Raw genomic sequence first — 26,148 nt, 5'->3', positions numbered from 1 at the left:
TTGCTTTGTGGTTATATACATATGTCTGCACCGCACATTAGGAAGAGATACAATGTAACAGTTGAACGGAATGCTAGAAGAAATCAGCAAATAAATGTTATTAATGTTGTTAATTCTATTTTGCGTTGCTCCTCAGCTGCATCTAGTAACCATGATGCAGTTATTTACTAGTGCTGTTAACAAAATACAAAACAAAATGCCATTAAGAAAATTCAATCAGAAGAGAAAATAGTTAGAGAACATTTGTTTTAGCCCCATAATATGTAAAAAAAGAAAAACCTTATTAAAAGAACAAGAAAGTCTGGAGATATAGAATGAAAACTCATGGCTTTTGCAAGGAAACCACATTGAGATTACTGAAAATGTGTTTTTTCTGAACATTTGTAAAAAGATTTGGTTAAAAAAAGGCCTTGGACATATTTGCTCTACTTCTGAATGTGTATTAGAGGTGAATATTGCTTTTGCATTGTGATTATGTGCACAGTTATGCAACACATATTTACATACATTACATGTACTAGTATTGTGCAGTGCTTTTCACTTAGGAGTGCACCTCAATGTAGTAAGGCAAAGTATCTACAATGCACAAATATTAGAGAACATAGCTTATAGGGTTGGTATCTTCAGTATATGAGCAATTCTCAATATATTTTAACATAATCGTTAACCCCTCTAAATACAAGTTTCTGTTTCAATTTGGTCAGAGTTGGAAATTATTAGAACCCCTTTCAGGTTTTTATTATTGTCTGTGTCACCACTGGGAGCATTACCCTCTCTATTTGTCCTTTTGACCATTGTCCCTGAATTGAAAGTAAGGGGGGGGGGACTCTTATTTATAGGTAAAACAAGAAATGGAATAAAAGGAACATATTCCGATGGAGACACTTTTTTTGCCAACAAATTGCTAAGATAGGATTTCCCTTACTTTGGAGAAATTCTCACTCTTATGTTGATACACAAGACAGGAAGTAATTGTAAATCTCTCCAATCCAGCACAGAAATGTATTTGTAAGAATTTCATGCTTTCTCCCTTAAAAGTAAATTAAATATTCTACACTTTTTGTGGTCACCATTGATATTATAAGTGACTACTTAACTCAGAACTCTGTGGGGAAATCCAAATGTTTATTTGGCTGTTTTCTTGTTTGAATACATATTCTATTATTGTGGCCACTAGAAATGCCAGGAGAGACATTCTGAGGGGCCTCAGTATTCCAAGATAAATTTGTTTACATCTTTTCATTGCTTCCCTTTTAGTTTCTAAATTGGTAACTATAGAGATTTTTGGTGCTGTAGTTTGGCGCCATTCCACAGGCATATGCAATTTTGAAGCATGACATGTTTGGTATCTCTTTATTCGGCATATCATCTTTTATATTTTACCAAACAATTTGATATTCTATTTTGTTTTTGCACATTAAAACTCATTACTACCGCTTTAAGGGCAGTAGTAAAATACTGCATTATGGCCACTACATGGAGCTGAGGACCATAGGAAATACACTTGGCTTTTTTAACAAGAGATGCAATTGGGGATATTTAGTAACACTAATGCAATCAGAATCTGGTGTAGCTGTGGAAGGTAGCCAATCAGCTTCTAACTTGTTGCTGCAGATTTTGCATGCTCCAGTTTTAGTAAATAAGCCCCAATACAACAATTGTAGGAAATGCTAGAAAAAATTAGCAAATGTTACCAATAGTGCTAATTCCTTTTAACGTTCTCTGGAATTCCTACTGTAGCACCCTCCTAGGTAGCTAGGGGTTGCTGTCATCTAATTTTTAGCTAGGGACTGGATAGTAGCCCAGGTGCAATAGGCAGAGGGGTCAAATTTCAGGTCAGGGCTGGAAGGCTCTGCAGAATCAGCTCTCTGAAACTTCCCCTTGCCCTGGGACTCTGGAGAGAATTCTAGAAGCAGTGGGCAGATGTAATGAGTGGTTGATCTCCATATTAAAGGCACTCTGACAAAACCCTAACAGGAGGCTTGGCAAGGGGTCAAAATAGTCCTTGAATATGAGAGAGCCTGCCCAGTAGCAAGAGAGCTGGAGGAGAGTTCAGGTGGAAGATGGGAAGTAGGCTGAAGTGTAGGTGCCTGGGAGGGGGCCCAGATGGGAGAGTGGCTCACCTACAGACGGAGATGCTAGACAGGAAGAATGCATGCACCCTTACCGGCCCCCTGAGAGAGGACTACCTGAGCAGCAGAGGAGCAGTGGCCCAGCTAGAATGCCTGGTAGCAGCCACCAAATCAATACCAGCACAGGAGATGGAAAAGTGCGTAAACCTACACCTCCTGTAGTGACTTTTGGGGGACTATTTATTAAAAATATGATTTCATTCCAACAGTAAGAAGCCCAGCCGTCTGTTAGAGGTTAACCTTTCTTGGTGAGAATTCAAATGACCTTCTACACACACAATGAGTGGAAGAGACTTGTTCCAGAGACAATGTGTTATTTGAATTTCTACAGGTAATTAACCAAAGTCCCAGGAAAGATAATGGTGGGATCTGATGTTGGTGACTCTAAGACCTGGCAAAAGTATGTTTTCTCAACAATTGCCATTGTCTGTTGAAAATGAGGAGATTTCACCTGCAAGAAAGTTGATTATAAAGTCAAATACCACCGTTGGACTTCCAAACAGTGAGTCATCACACCTGACCAAAATAACAATGGTGAGACGAGACTTGTAGGTCTGAGAAGATTAAATAAAACCTTGGAGAGTGTGATGAGCCAACAAACTTCTCAAACTGTCCCTATTATCCACTAAGGTTACAAGTATAACTGGTTGTTTATCCTAAATCCTACACAATGGACAGGTAAACAGAGGGTTTCCTACTCAGGAAAACGTCATTCCTAAAACCAAAAGGTTAAACTTAGGACATATATTTCTACCCACAAAGACATTAAAGAAGAGACATATTATTAACATTTTTTTCAAACAAAAATATATTCAGCAGAGTTGGGGATTGCATACCACTAAATTAAGTATGAAATGGTGAAAAGTAAGATATTTTGTGAATTGGTATCAGTTGTATGTTTCCATCAGAAAGCAAATGTTTCACACAAGTTTGAATCTCAGGGAAATTAAAAACTGAATGCACATATATTTTTCTATGGTTCTTATCCAAAAAAGTAGTGGTAAAATCAAATATATTTGGATAAGACATATATTTATATCTAAAATTACCTTGGTTTCCAATCGAGGCATGAGTCATCATTAATACTCAAATTGTTTTGTGATCCCTGACTGCCCCCCAGTGGACAGGTGAGAGATATCTTAGGTACACACACTTCTCGACCGGCCAATCAAAAAGCCTGTTGGGAGGGTCTTTTAAAACAATGGTTTGGATGGTATAAAAAAGCCATGCACCTCATATCAAAAAAAAAAAGGAAGCTAAGAAAAAAAGAAAAGCTAAAGAAAAACCAACCAACAAACGGAAGGAGATCTGAAAAGCTGAAGAAATCTGACGAGGCTGAAATCTATCCCATTTGAAGAACTACTACTCAATCCTTTCAAACTTCTAAAAACTTCTACTAAACTTCTAAACTTCTGAACTTCTACAATCCTACACTTTCTCTCAACACTATAACCTATTGCATCTCTCACTTACTCCCTGAGCCCATTCCTCTGAAGGAGTTTTAACTGCCAACTGAATCTGCTGGGGAGGCGTCATAATCCAGGTTCTGGGTGTGGTGAGACTGTTAAGAGTTGATATTGTATTTTATATTTCCTCTCTTGCATAGATTGATAGTAATTGCATTGGGTGTTTATATATATATATATATATATGTATATATATATATATATAGGATTATACATAATTATTACTGCTAAGAATTATTTGGTATAATATTGAAATTATAGATATTGCATAATTCATTAATTTGTAGTTGGTTATAGTACAATTTATCAGGGAATATTTTCTCACATTTATATGGCCACGTTTTGGGAGAAATGATCTCTGAAGTACTATAAATTACCACTCATCACTAAATTTGATTTTAATCTTTATTATTATCTAGAAGAATTGTTTGGTGTATAGAATTGGTATATTATATTTTTGATCGTGTGTACCAGTATCCATTTATCACCAGTCTTTTGTGTTAATATATATATAATTTTTGTACATAAATAAATGTATCAATTTATTTATTATAAAGGCAATTTTTGTGTATATGGTACGAAATCATACTGGCTAAAAGGACTCAAGGTATATTATTAAGTGGTGATCAAATTATTAAGGTGTCCAAATTATTGGTTCAGTAAATATTTGCCGTATTTTAACGGCTGGAGGTACTGCGATATTTTGTTTAAGGGAAAGGACACCGCCCTTCATAAGTAGAATAAATTCTTACATAAACCACCACACTCCAGGGCCAGATAAGGGAAGGAGCACTGTAGTGGGAAACTGGATTAGCAACCTGCTGGGACTGTCTTTCATTTAAAGTGGCACAACTGGATCCCCTGTCCAGGGATTTCCTTTATGCAGCCAGATCGAGGAATATTTGGGGTCTGGAGAGGTACACTGGGAGATGCTAGCTAACTCTCCAATAGAGACTGTGTTACATAAACTTGTAAATAGTTCCAGGAAGTTGTCCTTAGTTCATCGGTTCCATTAGGCATCCCATATACTTCTTTCCCCATCCAAGTTGATATCCTACTAATAACATATCAAAAACAAGCTCCAGGACTGATTTCTGATTCCCATATGCAAGTCATTGTGGAAATGCATGTTGCCGCGATGTGCAGGACTATAGGGGGACCCAAACAATCCAGCAACTCCTAATGGGGTAGTGCTACACTATATTGTACCTCTCTTTACAAACACGTATGTGTTAACTTTGGTCCTCAGCTGCATCTACTGGACATTATGCACTGATTTACTAATGCTTCTAATGAAAGAGTATTAGTTCAGAATAGAAAATACTTAGAGAACATTTTGTTTTTGTTTTAGCACCATAGTGTTTAAAAAAAGAAAAACTTTGTTAGAGGATAGAGGAAAAATATAGAACAAAAAAAAACTACTGGCTTTTGACAAGGGAACAAAGTTGAGATTTCTTGAAGATTGTTTTTTTTGGAAAATTTGTAAAAACATTTGGTCATATTCAGTGCCATCTTTAATATTGATTGGACCCTGGGCAAACATTTTTTTGGCTCCCCCTAGCCGCCCCCCCTCCCAGCCCCCCATTTTGAGACATACAATAAATAGCAGCTCGACTCAAAATCAGTTTACTGCAGCAGATCAGGCAGCGATTGGTTGCCAGAGGTTACAGCATATCATTACCATTCACTGACTGGTTCCTAGAGATTTCAGCATGCATTACGGCTCACTGATCAGTTGCTAGAGCTTACAACACATCATTAAGGCTCACTGATTAATTGCTAGAGGGTACTGTGCATCTTTACAGCTCACACATTGGTTCATAGAGGTTACTGCACATCATTACCACTCACTGATTGGTTGCTAGAGGTTACTGCCCATCATTACTGCGAACTGATTGGTTGCTAGAGGTTACTGCACATTATTACTGCTCACTAATTAGTTGCTAGAGGTTACTGCACATCATTACAGATCACTGATTGGTTGCTAGAGATTACAGCACACAATCTCCTCCCTTCCTGCACACCACAGACTGCGGCAGGGACAAGACCCACCAATAGACAGTAAATTCTAGAACTTGTTATTAGCAATGAGCATAGCAGAGAACACACAACTATGAAGGTTGACTGAGTGCAGGTAGGAACAGAGCCCAATGTGAGCAGCATCTCTGAGGATGGGCTTCCAGGGTATAAAAAGAGTGCAGGACCGAAGGGGGCACTATGTACAGACTGCAGGGTTGAGGGGTGCACTTTGTATGACGTTCACAGTCGAGGGGTGCGCTGTGTACAGAATTCAGGGTTGCGCTGTGTATGGAGTTCAGGGTTGCGCTGTGTATGGATTTCAGGGTTGCACTGTGTAAGCAGTGCAGGATTGAAGGGTGTGCTAAGTATGCAGTGCAGGGTTGAGGGGTGTGCTATGTATGAAGTGCAGGATTGAGGGGTGCACTATGTATGAAGTGCAGGGTTGAGGGGTGTGCTATGTATGGAGTGCAGGGTTGAGGGCTGTGCTGTGTACAGAATTCAGGGTTACACTGTGTATAGAGTGCAGGATTGAGGGGTGTCCTCTGTATGGAGTGTATGGTTGAGGGGTTTGCTATGTATGGAGTGCAGGGTTGAGGGGTGCCTGTATACCGAGTGCAGGGTTTAGGGGTATGCTATGTATGGAGTTCAGGGTTGAGGGGTGCCTGTATACGGAGTGCAGGGTTGAGGGGTATGCTATGTATGGAGTTAAGGGTTGAGAGGTGCTCTATGTAGGAAGTGCAGAGTTGAGGGGTGCTCTGTGTAGGAAGTGCAGGGTTGAGGGCTGTGCTGTGTTTGGAGTGCAGGGTTGAGGGGTGCGCTGTGTACAGAGTTCAGGGTTACACTGTGTACGGAGTGCAGGATTGAGGGGTGTCCTCTGTATGGAGTGCATGGTTGAGGGGTTCACCATGTATGGAGTGCAGGGTTGAGGGGTGCCTGTATACGGAGTGCAGGGTTGAGGGGTATGCTATGTATGGAGTTCAGGGCTGAGGGTGCTCTATGTAGGATGTGCAGAGTTGAGGGGTGCTCTATGTAGGAAGTGCAGGGTTGAGGGGTGCACTGGATATGGAGTGCAGGTTTGAGGGGTGCACTATGTATGTAGTGCAGGGTTGAGGGGTGTGCTATGTATGGAGTGCAGGGTTGAGGGGTGCGCTATATATGTAGTGCAGGGTTGAGGGGTGTGCCATGTATGGAGTGCAGGGTTGAGGGGTGCGCTGTGTACAGAGTGCAGGATTGAGGGGTGCGCTGTGTACAGAGTGCGGGGTTGAGGGATGTGCTCTGTATATCCAAGTCCACCCCCCCCCCCCCACAAGCACAAAGCTCTCTCCCTAACAGATTTCATTTCAGAATTCACCCACCAAAAACACACACTCAGACACACGCACACATACACACACACATACACACACTCAGACACACACACACACACACACACACACAGATACACACACACTCACTGCACACCACAGACTGTGGAGGAGACAAGACCCACCAACAGACAGAACATTATAGAACTTGTTATTAACAAGGAGCATAGCAGAGAATGCACAACTATGAAGGTTGACTGAGTGCAGGTAGGAACAGAGCCCAATGTGAGCAGCATCTCCGATGATGGGCTGCTTGGATACATAAGGATTGCAGGGCTGAAGGGGGCACAACATACAGACAGCAGGGTTGAGGGGTGCACTTTGTATGAAGTGCAGGGTTGAGGGATGCGCTGTGTACAGAGTTCAGGGTTGTGCTGTGTATGGAGTTCAGGATTGCGCTGTGTAAGCAGTGCAGGATTGAAGGGCGTGATATGTATGCAGTGCAGCACTGCGTGGTGCATTATGTACGAAGTGCAGGATTGAGGGGTGCGCTATGTATGAAGTGCAGGGTTGAGGGGCGTGCTATGTACGGAGTGCAGGGTTGAGGGGCGTGCTATGTACGGAGTGCAGGGTTGAGGGATGTGCTGTGTATGGAGTGCAGGGTTGAGCAGTGCACTGTGTACGGAGTTCAGGGTTACAATGTATGAAGTGCAGGATTGAGGGGTGCGCTGTGTACCGAGAGCATAATTAAGGGGTGATCTCAGTACGGAGTGCATGGATGAGGGGTTTGCTATATACGGAGTTCAGGGTTGAGGGGTGTGCTGTATACAGAGTGCAGGGTTGAGGGGTACGCTATGTATGGAGTGCAGGGTTCAGGGGTGCGCTATGTATAGAGTGCAGGGTTGAGGGGTGCACTTTGTACGGAGTTCGGGTTACACTGTGTATGGAGTGCAGGGTTGAGAGATTCGCATTGTATGAAGTGCAGGGTTGAGGGGTGTGCTGTGTACGGAGTGCATGGTTGAGGGGTTTGCTATGTATGGAGTACAGGGTTGAGGGTGCATTTTGTATGGAGTTCGGGTTACATTGTGTATGGAGTGCAGGGTTAAGAGATTCGCATTGTATGAAGTGCAGGGTTGAAGGGTGCGCTGTGTACGGAGTGCATGGTTGAGGGGTTTGCTATGTATGGAGTACAGGGTTGAGGGACATGTTGTATATGGCCTGCAGGGTTGAGGGGTGCGCTATGTATGGAGTGCAGGGTTGAGGGTGCATTTTGTACGGAGTTCGGGTTACACTGTGTATGGACTGCAGGCCTGAGGGGTGCGCTGAGTATGGAGTGCAGGGTTGACGGGCGCGCCATGTACAGAGTGCAGGATTGAGGGGTGCACTGTGTACAGATTGCAGGGTTGACGGGTGTGCTCTGTACATCCAAGTTCTCTTCCCCCCACAAGCACAAACTCGCTTCATAACAGATTTCATTTTAGAGCTCACCAACCAAACACACACACACACTCAGACACACACGTACAAATACACACAGACACATACACACACTCAGACACATGCACACACTCAAACACACACACTCAGACACACCACACACACAGCACACACTCAGACACAAACCCATACACATATTCAGACACACACATACACACACACACACTCAGATACACACACAGATAAGCACACACACTCATACACACACATACATACACACACACACACACATACGCTCAGAGACACACACACATACTGTATACACACACACACACACACTCAGACACACACACACTCAGACACATGCAGACACTCAAACACACACACTCAGACACACAGACACACACATACATACACACACACACAAATACACATAGACACACACTCAGACACCCACACACACATATTCAGACACACACATACACACATATATACACACACATGCACACACATGCGCACACACACAGATACACACACACACTCAGATACACACAGATACATAAACACACCCAGACACACGCACATACACTCAGACACACATACACTCGGAGACACATACACACAGACACATACATACACACACACACACACACACACACTCAGAGACACACACAGACACATACACACACAGACACTTGAAATTTTCACACTTGGGGTGCAGAGGAATACTTACAGTGTGTACCTGCAGGCTGTCGGTGAGGAAGAGCTTCTGCCTGTGTGGATTCTCCACCCCCTCCCTCCTCTGCTCTGCTATGGAGATCGATTTGTAGAGCAGGGAAGATTCTGAGCAGCCGCCGGTAGAGGAGCGCTGTCACTTGCAAATACAGGAGCAGTGCTTTTGTACTGTATTTACAAGTGACAGAAGTGAGGTGGCAAAATTAAGCTGAAAAAAAAAACCCCTGGCAGGCCTCACAAGCTCATGGGGCAGTTGTTTTGGTTCCCACAACAATGACTGGGCCCTGGGCAGCTGCCCCTTTTGCCCCGCATTAGAGACAGCCCTGGTCATATTTGCCCTAGGACTGATTGTGTTATAGATATGAACCTAGCCGTAAGTAGAATGTTGCTTTATACAACATCCTTGTGTAGTTAGTAGATCTCAGAAACTGATGTGATGTAGACAATATGCAGTATTGTCACAACTATTACAGAAGAAAGTCTGTAGGTATACCTATCAATATTATTAATTTACAATATATTTAAACATAGAAATTAATAACATCTAAAGCAGTGTTTTGTGTTTCTTTGAGCATAGTAGGAGGCGATAGAACATCTTTCAGCTTTTTATGGCTGTCTCTGCCATCACTTGTGATATCAACTCCTAGTGACCATTGTCACGGGACTGAAAGTGAGGGAAAAACTAAAATCTAGAGCTTTCACTGAATAAAGGGGGATTTTTGTGGGGATGCTTATTTTGGCGACAACTGTCTAAGATAGAATTTCTCTTACTTTGAAGAAATTTTCTCTTACATCATGTTGTGCCACAAGAAAGGAAGTGAAGGTAAACCTCCCCAAACCAAAACAAGCATAAAATAGAACAGGACTTTAACCTTTTATAACTGTACCCAAACCTGAATACTGTAAGTGGCTTAGATATATCTTTACTGTATCAAGCAAGCAAACACAGTATAGTGAACATTCACTATATTGCCAAAAGTATTGGGATACCTTCCATTGCATGTACATACTGTAAACTTTAATAGAATCCCAGTCTTTGTCCGTAGGGTTCAATATTGAGTTGGCCCACCCTTTGCAGCTAAAACAGTATAACAGCTTCAACTCTTCTGGGAAGGCTGTCCACAAGGTTTAGAAGTGTGTCTGTGGGAATGTTTGAGCATTCTTCCAAAAGAGCATTTCCTTTTTTTTTTTTTATCTTTTTTTATTGATAGAATTCATCTTACAAGAACCAACATCATATATAACGCTACAAATACATTTTCTAATTCAATTCCCCCCCCCCAACCCTCCCCAAATATGCCCCCCCTCCCATCCTCAAGTTAATCCCCCATTTTCTATTTCCTTTAAATTTTTTTTCTCTTTCTTCCTGTTGTTCCTGTTTCTTGTTACTCCCTCATACATCCTTCTCCAGAACCATTCTCTCCTACCCATCTTTCCCCTAAATTTTTCACACTTATTCTATCTTCTTTTTGTTCAAGGCTCCTAGCAGTTCTACATATCTCTTTGATTTTTTAAATTCTTTCAATCTTTCCCATGTTTTTTTGAATGACTGTTTTAACTTCTACAATGTGGTATAACTCCTCCATCCTATACAGGTAATCCACCATATATATGCAGTCTTTTATTTTTGGTATCTCTGTGGTCTGCCAGAATTTAGGTATCAAACCTAAAAGGTATCAACCTTTTACTGCATTTAATAGGTGGCATACCATCATGATCTTATATTGTTTCACTGAAAACTTGGTTTAATGGAATAAGCAAACCCATGGTTCCCTCAGAAAACTCATCCCCGTGATCTCATATATTTGGTTTATTATTTCCTCCCAGTATTCCCATATCTTGGGACAGTCCCACCATATACTGTATGTGCCATTGTTCCCTTTATCCCACACTCTCTCCAACATAAATGTGAATTATCTGACTGTTGCATAATGTACCACCTTGCTAAGCAATTATAATTCATTTCTACCACCTTCATATCAACCGCCCCATGTGCTAATCTAAATATTTTGTTTTTTGATGCTCATTCAATGATTGTCCAAGTTCCAACGGTAAAGAAATAGATCCCAAGGTTGCAATAAGCATCTTGTAAATACGAGATGTACCAAGTTTTTGTATTGTACCTGTACTAAACATTTGTTTAAATGGATTTAAATCCTCAACCATTTTTAGTGGCTGTGGGAGAGTTGCAGCAAAGTGTCTTAGTTAAAAATATCGCCATTCATCAATCATAAAAAATAATTCCTTTTTGTCTTTTAATTCCTGAAAAGGGCATATTTCTCCTTTTTTTTTCATTATATCTTTTAACCGAGCATTTCCATCTTTTATCCACTTACCGGAAACAGTCTCCTACTCAGGTGGGAAATCTGTTCCAGCCAGTGGTATTATACTCCCATCCCATTTGCTTAGAGATTCTATCCCATGCTCTAATTACATAATGTGTAAAAATACTTGTGTTATCAGCAAATATATGATATTGTTGTGGAATCCATATAATCCTATCTCGCTGTGTCTCACTTAGTATATTTTCTATTTTAACCCAATGTATCCCCCATGCATCATGTATCCAATCAAAAATTTGTGATATTAATACAGAATAATAATATCTCTTAAAACCTTTTTCTTTATCTCTACACAGGACTTCATATTTTATTCTCGTTTTTTTTGTTTTCCCATATATACTTAGTATCAATCTTTTTATGATTTTAAAATATGTTCCTGGTAAACCTATTGGTAACATATGAAATTTGTACAGGATTTTTGGAGTTATCAGCATCTTCACCATATTTATTTGTCCTATCCTATCCAGGACAATGATCCTATAGACATTTTCCTCAATTATTTTATCTCATTTATTAATGAGATGTAGTTTGACTGATATAAGTTCTTAAGGAACAAGGTTAATTTTATTCCTAAATACTTTAATTCTTTTTACCTCCATGTCAAGGGAAATTTTTTCTGTAGTGCCATTTTTTCTATTTTTGATATTTAAAATCTGATTTTGAAGGATTAATTTTTAAATTTGATAGATCTCTGTAATACTTTAATATTCTCATTAAGTTGGGTAGTGTTAACCTACGGTTTACAACATAAAATAACATATTGTCTGCATATGCTGCCACATTATGTTTCCTATCGCCTATCTGTATCCCTTTTACATCAACACCATTTCATACTGTAGCAAGAAGTGGCTTTAAAAATTAAACAAACAAACAGGGGTGAAAGCAGACACCCCTGTCTTGTTCCATTGTGCATTTTTAAAAAATGTGATAATGAGTCATTCACCTTCACAGCTGCCGAGGGCTGGCTGTACAGTTTTCCTGTCCACTTTCTCATTTTGGGTCCTATTCCCAGTACCTCCAATGTATCCATCATAAATCCCCAGTCCACCCTGTCAAACGCTTTCTCAGCATCTATCAACAGAACTAATATGGGAGGCTTCTCTCTCTTACGTTTTTGCAGGAGGATTAATGATCTTAACCCATTATCCCTTACTTCTCTCCCTGGAATTAACCCCACTTGATCTAAGTGTATCTATTCTGGCATTAAATCGTTCATCCTTGTTGCTAATACCTTTGCATATAATTTCGTATCAATATTCAATAGTGATATGGGTCTATAACTAGCACATTGGTGCCGATCTTTCCCTTCTTTAGGTATAATTGTTATATATTCCTGTAATGACTCCTCCCTCATTTCCATCTTTTCTCCTAATGCATTCATATATACACACATTTTTGGTACTAATTGTTCTTTAAATTTCTTATAATATCTCACTGTATACCTATCTGGTCCAGGGCTCCTCCCTGCTGCTGTACTTTTCAATGCCACTTGAATTTCTTCCTGTGTTATCGGATTTTCTAGTGCTTCTAAACTTTTTTCTCCCACTCTCGGTAATCTGGTTTCCTGTAAGCATATCTTCCTTTTTCTATTTCTTTCTTCCTCCTTCTCTTTTAGATTTTTTGGTTTTACATCATATAATCTACTATGGTGTTTACGGAATGCCTTAGCGATATCAGTGGTTGAATATGCCATTTCACCAGTATCATGTTTAATTTTCTCTCTAAAATTCCTTGATTTCTTATTTCTTAGCGTTTTCATTAAATATTTTCCTGGTCTATTCCCCCACTGATATCTTTGCTTTGCCACCATATTAAACGTCCTCCTCCTTTCTTGTTCCGTTAACTCATTTAGCTCATCTCTTTCTTGCATTATTTTCTGTTGTATATCTTTTACCATTTTCTTTTTATGCAATTGTTCCAAGTCATTAACTGTAACTCCCTAGTTACTTCTTTTATTTTCTTCCACCGTTCTTTCTGTTTATCCGCTCCTATGGCAATCAATATTCCTCTTATATATACCTTGTGTGCCTCCCATACTGTAGCGCCAGATATTCCTTCAGTCTCATTTAACCTGAAATATTTTTCTATTTCCTTTCTTATTCTAATCTCCGTCTATTGATCCTGTAGGAGCGTCTCATTCAACTTCCATATACTTGTCTTATTTTGTTCTCTTCCCATCTGCTACTTCATTGTGACAGGAGCATGGTCTGTTATTGATATGACTTCTACATCCAAATATGTGCAAAATAATTAATTATGCTTGTGTGTATAATTTAAATAAATATTAATTAAATAAATATTTGAATAGGTGCCACATGCGGCTCTTTACAAACTTAAATGCGGCTCTTCTGTGTGCCGGGCGCCCGCCCCCATCCCTCCCTCCTCTCGGGCGGCCGCCCCCCTCCCTCCCTCCTCTCGGGCGGCCGCCCCCTCCCCTCCCTCCTCTCGGGCGGCCGCCCCAAAAGTCAGGACTCTGCAGCTGTCAGGATGTAGGCGGGGCAGCCAGGATGTAGGCGGGGCAGCGTGACGAACTCCTCTCCTCTCACAGTCCGCCCTGAAGACCAGAGCGGCGCGGGAACACTGCGAGAGGAACGCGCGGAGCAAAGGTAAGTGAATTGACACAGGGGGGACTTACTATATGGGGGATGAATTACTACATGGGGAATGAATTACTACATGGGGAATGAATTACTACATGGGGGATGAATTACTACATGGGGGATGAATTACTATGGGGGATGAATTACTATGGGGGATGAATTACTATGGGGGATGTATTACTATGGGGGATGAATTACTATGGGGGATGTATTACTATGGGGGATGAATTACTATATGGGGGATGAATTACTATGGGGGATGAATTACTATATGGGGGATGAATTACTACATGGGGGATGAATTACTACATGGGGGATGAATTACTACATGGGGGATGAATTACTATATGGGGGATGAATTACTATGGGGGATGAATTACTATATGGGGGATGAATTACTATGGGGGATGAATTACTATATGGGGGATGAATTACTATATGGGGGATGAATTACTATATGGGGGATGAATTACTATGGGGGGGATGAATTACTATGGGGGGGATGAATTACTATATGGGGGATGAATTACTATATGGGGGATGAATTACTATATGGGGGATGAATTACTATATGGGGGATGAATTACTATATGGGGGATGAATTACTATGGGGGATGAATTACTATATGGGGGATGAATTACTATATGGGGGATGAATTACTATGGGGGATGAATTACTATATGGGGGATGAATTACTATATGGGGATGAATTACTATATGGGGGATGAATTACTATAGGGGACTTACTATATGGGGGATGAATTACTATATGGGGGATGAATTACTATGGGGGATGAATTACTATATGGGGGATGTATTACTATGGGGGATGAATTACTATGGGGGACTTACTATATGGGGGATGAATTACTATGGGGAATGAATTACTATATGGGGAATTAATTACTATATGGGGAATGAATTACTATATGGGGAATGAATTACTATAGGGGGGATGAATTACTATAGGGGGGATGAATTACGATGGGGGATGAATTACTATAGGGGGGATGAATTACTATGGGGGATGAATTACTATATGGGGGATGAATTACTATGGGGGATGAATTACTATATGGGGGATGTATTACTATGGGGGATGAATTACTATATGGGGGATGAATTACTATATGGGGGATTAATTACTATGGGGGGATGAGTTACTATATGGGGGATGAATTACTATATGGGGGATGAATTACTATATGGGGGATGAATTACTATGGGGGATGAATTACTATATGGGGGATGAATTACTATGGGGGATGAATTACTATATGGGGGATGAATTACTATGGGGGATGAATTACTATATGGGGGATGAATTACTATGGGGGATGAATTACTATATGGGGGATGAATTACTATGGGGGATGAATTACTATATGGGAGATGTATTTTCAGTTTTAAAAATGTGGCTCTCAAAATAAATTTCAATCGTGGTTTTGGCGAGATTTGGCTCAGTTGAAAAAAAAAAATTTCCTTTCTTATTCTAATCTCCGTCTATTGATCCTGTAGGAGCGTCTCATTCAACTTCCATATACTTGTCTTATTTTGTTCTCTTCCCATCTGCTACTTCATTGTGACAGGAGCATGGTCTGTTATTGATATGACTTCTACATCCAAATATGTGCAAAATAATTAATTATGCTTGTGTGTATAATTTAAATAAATATTAATTAAATAAATATTTGAATAGGTGCCACATGCGGCTCTTTACAAACTTAAATGCGGCTCTTCTGTGTGCCGGGCGCCCGCCCCCATCCCTCCCTCCTCTCGGGCGGCCGCCCCCCTCCCTCCCTCCTCTCGGGCGGCCGCCCCCTCCCCTCATTCCTCTCGGGCGGCCGCCCCAAAAGTCAGGACTCTGCAGCTGTCAGGATGTAGGCGGGGCAGCCAGGATGTAGGCGGGGCAGCGTGACAAACTCCTCTCCTCTCACAGTCCGCCCTGAAGACCAGAGCGGCGCGGGAACACTGCGAGAGGAACGCGCGGAGCAAAGGTAAGTGAATTGACACAGGGGGGACTTACTATATGGGGGATGAATTACTACATGGGGAATGAATTACTACATGGGGAATGAATTACTACATGGGGGATGAATTACTACATGGGGGATGAATTACTATGGGGGATGAATTACTATGGGGGATGAATTACTATGGGGGATGTATTACTATGGGGGATGAATTACTATGGGGGATGTATTACTATGGGGGATGAATTACTATATGGGGGATGAATTACTATGGGGGATGAATTACTATATGGGGGATGAATTACTACATGGGGGATGAATTACTACATGGGGGATGAATTACTACATGGGGGATGAATTACTATATGGGGGATGAATTACTATGGGGGATGAATTACTATATGGGGGATGAATTACTATGGGGGATGAATTACTATATGGGGGATGAATTACTATATGGGGGATGAATTACTATATGGGGGATGAATTACTATGGGGGGGATGAATTACTATGGGGGGATGAATTACTATATGGGGGATGAATTACTATATGGGGGATGAATTACTATGGGGGATGAATTACTATATGGGGGATGAATTACTATATGGGGGATGAATTACTATGGGGGATGAATTACTATATGGGGGATGAATTACTATATGGGGGATGAATTACTATGGGGGATGAATTACTATATGGGGGATGAATTACTATATGGGGATGAATTACTATATGGGGGATGAATTACTATAGGGGACTTACTATATGGGGGATGAATTACTATATGGGGGATGAATTACTATGGGGGATGAATTACTATATGGGGGATGTATTACTATGGGGGATGAATTACTATGGGGGACTTACTATATGGGGGATGAATTACTATGGGGAATGAATTACTATATGGGGAATTAATTACTATATGGGGAATGAATTACTATATGGGGAATGAATTACTATAGGGGGGATGAATTACTATAGGGGGGATGAATTACGATGGGGGATGAATTACTATAGGGGGGATGAATTACTATGGGGGATGAATTACTATATGGGGGATGAATTACTATGGGGGATGAATTACTATATGGGGGATGTATTACTATGGGGGATGAATTACTATATGGGGGATTAATTACTATGGGGGGATGAGTTACTATATGGGGGATGAATTACTATATGGGGGATGAATTACTATATGGGGGATGAATTACTATGGGGGATGAATTACTATATGGGGGATGAATTACTATGGGGGATGAATTACTATATGGGGGATGAATTACTATGGGGGATGAATTACTATATGGGGGATGAATTACTATATGGGGGATGAATTACTATATGGGGGATGAATTACTATATGGGGGATGAATTACTATGGGGGATGAATTACTATATGGGAGATGTATTTTCAGTTTTAAAAATGTGGCTCTCAAAATAAATTTCAATCGTGGTTTTGGCGAGATTTGGCTCAGTTGAAAAAAAAGGTTGCCCACCACTGCTCTAGGGGGTCTCTTCACTCCTTTCTGATTTTTCTCTCCATATCCAGAAGTACCATGTAATTAAAAAGTAAAATATAGTACCTTATCTTTTTTTAAAAAGTATTAAGCAAATATAGTGCACTCACATGAAATATATAATAAAATCACTTTTATCTGCAGTAATATAGGATCCTCAATGAGTTTGCCACACGACAAATATTTCCCCTGGTGAAGCCACATGACCCGGTGGCGTAACACGTAGGGGAGGGACTCTGACGTCACGATGCTTAAAGGCAAATACAGCAAGTATTTGGAGTGTGGCAATTACTATATGGGGGATGAATTACTATATGGGGATGAATTACTATATGGGGGATGAATTACTATAGGGGACTTACTATATGGGGGATGAATTACTATATGGGGGATGAATTACTATGGGGGATGAATTACTATATGGGGGATGTATTACTATGGGGGATGAATTACTATGGGGGACTTACTATATGGGGGATGAATTACTATGGGGAATGAATTACTATATGGGGAATTAATTACTATATGGGGAATGAATTACTATATGGGGAATGAATTACTATAGGGGGGATGAATTACTATAGGGGGGATGAATTACGATGGGGGATGAATTACTATAGGGGGGATGAATTACTATGGGGGATGAATTACTATATGGGGGATGAATTACTATGGGGGATGAATTACTATATGGGGGATGTATTACTATGGGGGATGAATTACTATATGGGGGATGAATTACTATATGGGGGATTAATTACTATGGGGGGATGAGTTACTATATGGGGGATGAATTACTATATGGGGGATGAATTACTATATGGGGGATGAATTACTATGGGGGATGAATTACTATATGGGGGATGAATTACTATGGGGGATGAATTACTATATGGGGGATGAATTACTATGGGGGATGAATTACTATATGGGGGATGAATTACTATGGGGGATGAATTACTATATGGGGGATGAATTACTATATGGGGGATGAATTACTATATGGGGGATGAATTACTATGGGGGATGAATTACTATATGGGAGATGTATTTTCAGTTTTAAAAATGTGGCTCTCAAAATAAATTTCAATCGTGGTTTTGGCGAGATTTGGCTCAGTTGAAAAAAAAAATTTCCTTTCTTATTCTAATCTCCGTCTATTGATCCTGTAGGAGCGTCTCATTCAACTTCCATATACTTGTCTTATTTTGTTCTCTTCCCATCTGCTACTTCATTGTGACAGGAGCATGGTCTGTTATTGATATGACTTCTACATCCAAATATGTGCAAAATAATTAATTATGCTTGTGTGTATAATTTAAATAAATATTAATTAAATAAATATTTGAATAGGTGCCACATGCGGCTCTTTACAAACTTAAATGCGGCTCTTCTGTGTGCCGGGCGCCCGCCCCCATCCCTCCCTCCTCTCGGGCGGCCGCCCCCCTCCCTCCCTCCTCTCGGGCGGCCGCCCCCTCCCCTCATTCCTCTCGGGCGGCCGCCCCAAAAGTCAGGACTCTGCAGCTGTCAGGATGTAGGCGGGGCAGCCAGGATGTAGGCGGGGCAGCGTGACAAACTCCTCTCCTCTCACAGTCCGCCCTGAAGACCAGAGCGGCGCGGGAACACTGCGAGAGGAACGCGCGGAGCAAAGGTAAGTGAATTGACACAGGGGGGACTTACTATATGGGGGATGAATTACTACATGGGGAATGAATTACTACATGGGGAATGAATTACTACATGGGGGATGAATTACTACATGGGGGATGAATTACTATGGGGGATGAATTACTATGGGGGATGAATTACTATGGGGGATGTATTACTATGGGGGATGAATTACTATGGGGGATGTATTACTATGGGGGATGAATTACTATATGGGGGATGAATTACTATGGGGGATGAATTACTATATGGGGGATGAATTACTACATGGGGGATGAATTACTATATGGGGGATGAATTACTATGGGGGATGAATTACTATATGGGGGATGAATTACTATGGGGGATGAATTACTATATGGGGGATGAATTACTATATGGGGGATGAATTACTATATGGGGGATGAATTACTATGGGGGGGATGAATTACTATGGGGGGGATGAATTACTATATGGGGGATGAATTACTATATGGGGGATGAATTACTATGGGGGATGAATTACTATATGGGGGATGAATTACTATATGGGGGATGAATTACTATGGGGGATGAATTACTATATGGGGGATGAATTACTATATGGGGGATGAATTACTATGGGGGATGAATTACTATATGGGGGATGAATTACTATATGGGGATGAATTACTATATGGGGGATGAATTACTATAGGGGACTTACTATATGGGGGATGAATTACTATATGGGGGATGAATTACTATGGGGGATGAATTACTATATGGGGGATGTATTACTATGGGGGATGAATTACTATGGGGGACTTACTATATGGGGGATGAATTACTATGGGGAATGAATTACTATATGGGGAATTAATTACTATATGGGGAATGAATTACTATATGGGGAATGAATTACTATAGGGGGGATGAATTACTATAGGGGGGATGAATTACGATGGGGGATGAATTACTATAGGGGGGATGAATTACTATGGGGGATGAATTACTATATGGGGGATGAATTACTATGGGGGATGAATTACTATATGGGGGATGTATTACTATGGGGGATGAATTACTATATGGGGGATTAATTACTATGGGGGGATGAGTTACTATATGGGGGATGAATTACTATATGGGGGATGAATTACTATATGGGGGATGAATTACTATGGGGGATGAATTACTATATGGGGGATGAATTACTATGGGGGATGAATTACTATATGGGGGATGAATTACTATGGGGGATGAATTACTATATGGGGGATGAATTACTATATGGGGGATGAATTACTATATGGGGGATGAATTACTATATGGGGGATGAATTACTATGGGGGATGAATTACTATATGGGAGATGTATTTTCAGTTTTAAAAATGTGGCTCTCAAAATAAATTTCAATCGTGGTTTTGGCGAGATTTGGCTCAGTTGAAAAAAAAGGTTGCCCACCACTGCTCTAGGGGGTCTCTTCACTCCTTTCTGATTTTTCTCTCCATATCCAGAAGTACCATGTAATTAAAAAGTAAAATATAGTACCTTATCTTTTTTTAAAAAGTATTAAGCAAATATAGTGCACTCACATGAAATATATAATAAAATCACTTTTATCTGCAGTAATATAGGATCCTCAATGAGTTTGCCACACGACAAATATTTCCCCTGGTGAAGCCACATGACCCGGTGGCGTAACACGTAGGGGAGGGACTCTGACGTCACGATGCTTAAAGGCAAATACAGCAAGTATTTGGAGTGTGGCAAACACATTGAGGATCCTGTATTATTGCACATAAAAGTGATTTTATTATATATTTCATGTGAGTGTACTATATTTGCTTCATAAATACTTTTTAAAAGAAGATAAGGCACTATATTTTACTCTTTAATTACATGGTATCTTGCATGAATACTACTTCAATAGAACAATGATGTAACTCTCTGAGAATCTTATGTCTCTTAACTGGAGTATTCAATCCTTTTACATTATAGGTCATAAATGTAACCACTTCCTGCAAGGGATTTCCGGCAAGAAGAATCGCGATCGGGAACACGCTTGCGCGAAAGAGATCCCGCAGAAGAATTGCCAGTTGTGCGCAGACACACAGGAATGCGCGATCGCGCACATGCACATGCACAGCGAAGATTGGCGCCAGACGGGCTATTTAAGGAGGGCCTCTGCTCAAGTTCAGTGCTGACTGGTCTTCAGCTCCCCCGTGTCCTGCTTGCTTCTGTACGATTCCTTTGTTGCTGACCCGGCTTGTTCCTGACCCGTCTCCGATTACTCTCCTGCTCCTGGTTCCTGACTTCAGCTCTGCTCTTGACTTTGGCTTTTCACTCTGATTCTGTAACGCGCTGCCTGACTGATGATGACCCCGGCTATCCTATGACCCTGCTCCTGTCCTGTGTCCTGGCTACCTACCTTGCTCTGTTGCACATTGGGCACTACACAGAACCTGCTCTGTCTGCTATTACGGTGCTCAAATCAGAGGATACGCCGCCTACCAAGGTAACCACCTGCAAGAGCCGCATGCAACAACCACTGGCGCTCTTGTCCCCCTGGTTCCTAGACTCCCTCTGTTCCAACCTCAGCGGGGTCAGGGCTAGTGACACAAGTGAGGCCGACCTCATCAATTCAGTCTTCCATCAGGTACGTGACACTTCCATTCCTTGTATATTATCTCTTTTTTCTTTCCCTTTTCTTTTTCTTCTTTTCCTCTCCCTCTCTCCTTCTTTTTTTAAATTCACCCTGGCAGAAGTGCAGATATCTATAATCCGGAATAGAAAAATGTCTCCATAGTACTTCATATTTCTCTTCACTCCCATCTTCCCCTCCCCTTCTCCCCTTCTCATCTCTTCACCCTTCTCCCCCTACCACCAACCTCTCTTAAAACCCTTGTCTAGTCTTTACAATCGTTTGTGGTCCTAATCCCACTGTCGATTCCATTGTTAGGGTAGTCACGTACACATGTCCGAACCCATACCCCAATCCTTGGGTCACCAGTCCAGGTACATGTTGAGCTCCTGTCCCTCGCCTAGATTCTATAATTCTCATCCTATTTAGGAGAAAGAAATAGAGAGGAGAGAAAAAAACACCTCCTAATCATTTACCTAACCTCCCTTCTTCATCCTTGCCTCCTTCATGTCTCACTAAATTCGCCTGCGTTCCTCCTTCCCCATGCTTCCCTTTCTTTCTTGTATGTAAAAAAACAAAGAACATTCTCAGATCACAGAGAAAAAGGAGGGAGGCAAGAGGGGAAAAAAAACAGATAAATTACTCTTATCTCAAATTCTTAACTTTCCCTTCTGCTCTTCCCCTGCCCCTCTCATCTTATCTCTGTTGCATATTCTTCTTAGGAATTAATTGCCATCTCTCTATTTCTATCTCCACACTTTCCTTGACCCCAACTGACCATCCTGGAATGTCCAATATCTGTAATTCTAGTCTTTCAAAAAAGTCCCGTAGTTTTTCTGTGAACCTCAATGTAGCCGAGCGTCCATCTTTCCATCCAATTAGACATGCTGGAAACCCCCAGCTATATTGTATTTTTGTTTTTTCATCTGCTCCACTTGAAGTTTCAGGGATCTTCCTCTGGTCAATGTTTCCGGTGCTATATCTGCAAAGAATTGTAAATTTGCTTCCTCATATTTTATTGCTGGTATCCCTTTGATCCTCTTCCAGATATTTGCCTTATATTCATAATAGTGGAATCACACAATCACATCAATTTGACAAGAGGCATGGTGAGTATTTTGCAGATGTCATTTTTGTCACAGGGTTTTGGAAAAGAAAAGAAAAAATACATTTTCATTTTATTTCTTCGTTTTCCAAAAACTTGTAGCAACAAATGAGATCTGCAAAATACACACCATGCTCCTTAGCAAATACCTTGGAGTGTCTACCTTCCAAAAAGAGTTAATTTGGGGGGGGGGGTGCTTCCACTATCCAGGGCCAACATTTGAAGCTTATGCCACACACCACCCACTCTTCAGACCACTTGAAGTTTTTTTGCTAGAAAATTACTCTGAACCCCAAAACATATTTTTTTAAAGCAGATGCCCTAGAGAATAAAACAGTGGGTATTGGCATTTTATGTCACACAGTATTTGTGCAGCAATTTTCCAAACACAATTTTTGGGAAGAAAAATACATTTTAGAATTTTAATGCACAAAAACACAATATATTGCTCATTTGTTTGATAAAATATAAAAGATGATGTTACGCCAAGAAAATAGATACCAAACATGACATACTTTAAAATTGCACACGTCCGTGCAACGTCGACAAACTACGTATATTTTTAATATCATAGGTGGCACTTTTTTAAAGCCTTTACAGGTCACCACTTTAGATTTACACAGGAGGTCTAGTGCAAGCGTTACTGCCCTCGATTTGATGTTCACAGTGATACCATGCATGGTGCAATCTCTGTTTACATAGTGACAAAGGACCGCCGCTTGTGTTTGCCTTCGTGTGCAAGCACGGGGATGGGGGTGAATTTTTTTTATTATTATTATTTATTTTGATTTTTTTTTTTTAACGCTGTAACTTAAATTTTTTTTGATCACTTTTATTGTCATAACAGGGAATGCAATATCCCCTGTGATAGCAATAGGAAGTGACAGGTATTCTTTTCAGAGAAATCAGGGGTCTATTAGACTCTAGATCTCTCTTCTGCCCTTAAAGCATCTGATCACACTAAAATTGGTGTGATCAGATGCTTTCCCAATTTTAAATTGCCGCTGTTTATATCTGGCGAAACAGAAATGATGACTTGTAGTTTCCGTTCTCTCTCGGAAGGCGGCAGGAGGGGGATGTCCTTTCCCACTGCTTGTAAAAGATACCAGGATGATGCCTGTAGCTGCAGGCATCATCCCGGTATAACCACTCACAAACCAGCAATGTACTGGTACATTGCTGGTTCTTGTGGGGCATATATGTAACAGCAGAGAACATGGGAAAATGATGAACCGGATCTGTGAACCAACATGGCCGCAATTCATTAATTTTTGTAATTCCCATGTTGAGGGTTGGGCCTAAAAAAGTTTTAAATTTAGAAGCCGTAATAGGATTCCATGTGTGGCAATTGTCTGGCAAGACCTGAGTTTGGGTGGGCGTTGATGTATTGTTGTACGTATAAATTGCTTTGGCCCACAATCAATTCATACAAATCTTCTGTGAACAACAGAGGGGCTAAACGCTAGTACTGACAGCGTATGGGGCTGATCCTGCTAACACTGCATTTTTGGGAACACTATACTAAGAAGGCACTAGTATAGTTCTGTTCATGACCAATATATTGATCCATACAAACACTATACTAGTAATGAGGAAAGAACAAACAGGGCGCACGGCCTAGAGCATTACCATAAAAAATGTTTAATAAGAAATAAAGTAGGTGTTGTACTCACAAACGACAATAAAGTCAAGGCATGTCATAAAAGAACAGCTGTGTCAACACCGTGCTGAGTAACAGTCCGCAATAGGGAGTGTAGACATCCAATAGGCTGATGCATTTCGAGGACTTGCCTCTTCTTAAGAGCCATGGCCTATTGGATGTCTACACTCCCTATTGTGGACTGTTACTCAGCGTGGTGTTGACCCAGCTGTTCTTTTATGACGTGCCTTGACTTTATTGTCATTTGTGAGTACAACACCTACTTTATTTCTTATTAAACATTTTTTATGATATTGCACTAGGCCTGTGCGCCCTCTGTTTGTTCTTTCCTCATTCAGTATATTGGGATTTCCCTGGTCTATTGAGGGCAGCAAGGTGTGCAAGTTCCAGGACATTCTTAATGTGGTTGTAGCCTGCATCGAGTCCATCCCCAAGCACAGGAACATTTGTGTTTCCTGGTTTTTTACTATACTAGTAATGGCGGTGATCAGCAACCTATAGCATGAGTCTTGTAGGTGTCCCTAATAGTTTACGGGCAATCTAATGCAAACTGAACCTGGCTGGCAGGGGCACTTACAAACCCTGATACTATCTAATGTCGATAGTGGCAGTAATACAGTGATCAGTGGAAAATTCTATATACTGACACTGTACTAATGGCACTGGCTGGGTGACGGAGTGATCAAAGGGTTAATAGGGGCGATCAAAGAGTTAAATGTGCTAATCTAACGTGTGTGTACAATGTAGTGCTTTTACTCAGTACCGTGTTCTTTCTTCGCTCCCTGGAGCGGCATAGGGGGCAATGGGGGCACTTTGCCATGAGTCACCACTTGCCTGCAGATTATGGGTGGGTGGCAAGTATTTAAAAAAAAAATTAAAAACATGTCTCTCAATATTTTTTATTTTTTTAAACATTATTTTTCTTCTATTCTACGATTTAAAAAAAAAACTTTCATCAGAGTAGTACAATGCAACCATAGTACAATTGTACTACTCTGGCCAGTGATCAGAGATTTAGTTTTTTTACATTTTACATTGCAGGAGCAATAAAGATTATTGCTCTGCAATGCAATGTTTGCTTTGAACTGTCATGAATGGGTTCAAAATACAGTGATCTGTGATTGGCTCCAACTGGTCATATGGTGCAGGGTGCTGTGATTGGCCCCATGTACCATGTGAGAGCTGTGGGCCAATCACAGCTCACCAGGAAGACAAGCAGACCTGTTATGAATCAGATTGATTCATAACAGCTTTGTTGTCATTGTGATCATATGATTGCATAGCTATCACAGCAGATCTGGGGGGGTTACCCCCCTGCTTTGCTACAACACCAGCAATGTACGGATACGTCGCTGGTTCTGTAGCTGCTCCCTGTTTGATGTACATTGCAGACAGGCGGACGGAAAGTGGTTAAACTATTTTTTAATGATTATGCCACTACTCTTAGTAAATAGATAGAAAGGTAAATTGCATTTACTTGTGTTAAACTTTTTTTTTTACATTTCTTCAGTTACTTCCTGGTTTCTGGCCTAGGCCAAAATGATGTCATACATCCAATGAGTATTCATGGGTAATTTTT

The 26,148-nt window shown here is 40.8% G+C and overlaps 1 protein-coding gene across 1 annotated transcript in view; it reads right to left on the bottom strand.

The window, feature by feature from the left end:
* Positions 1–541: 541 nt before the first annotated feature.
* Positions 542–26,148, bottom strand: part of LOC149472899 (V-set and immunoglobulin domain-containing protein 1-like) — a 70,972-nt gene continuing 45,365 nt past the window's right edge. Inside the window, exon 7 of the mRNA XM_089686673.1 lies at positions 542–576. Coding sequence (XP_089542799.1) covers positions 542–576 — 35 coding nt within the window. The remainder of the gene's footprint in view (positions 577–26,148) is intronic.

Source organism: Staurois parvus, unplaced genomic scaffold, assembly GCF_062004578.1.
Source record: "Staurois parvus isolate SC_StPar_1 unplaced genomic scaffold, SC_StPar_1.0 ptg000019l, whole genome shotgun sequence".
Lineage (NCBI taxonomy): Eukaryota > Metazoa > Chordata > Amphibia > Anura > Ranidae > Staurois > Staurois parvus.
This window is presented reverse-complemented; position numbering and strand designations above follow the sequence as displayed.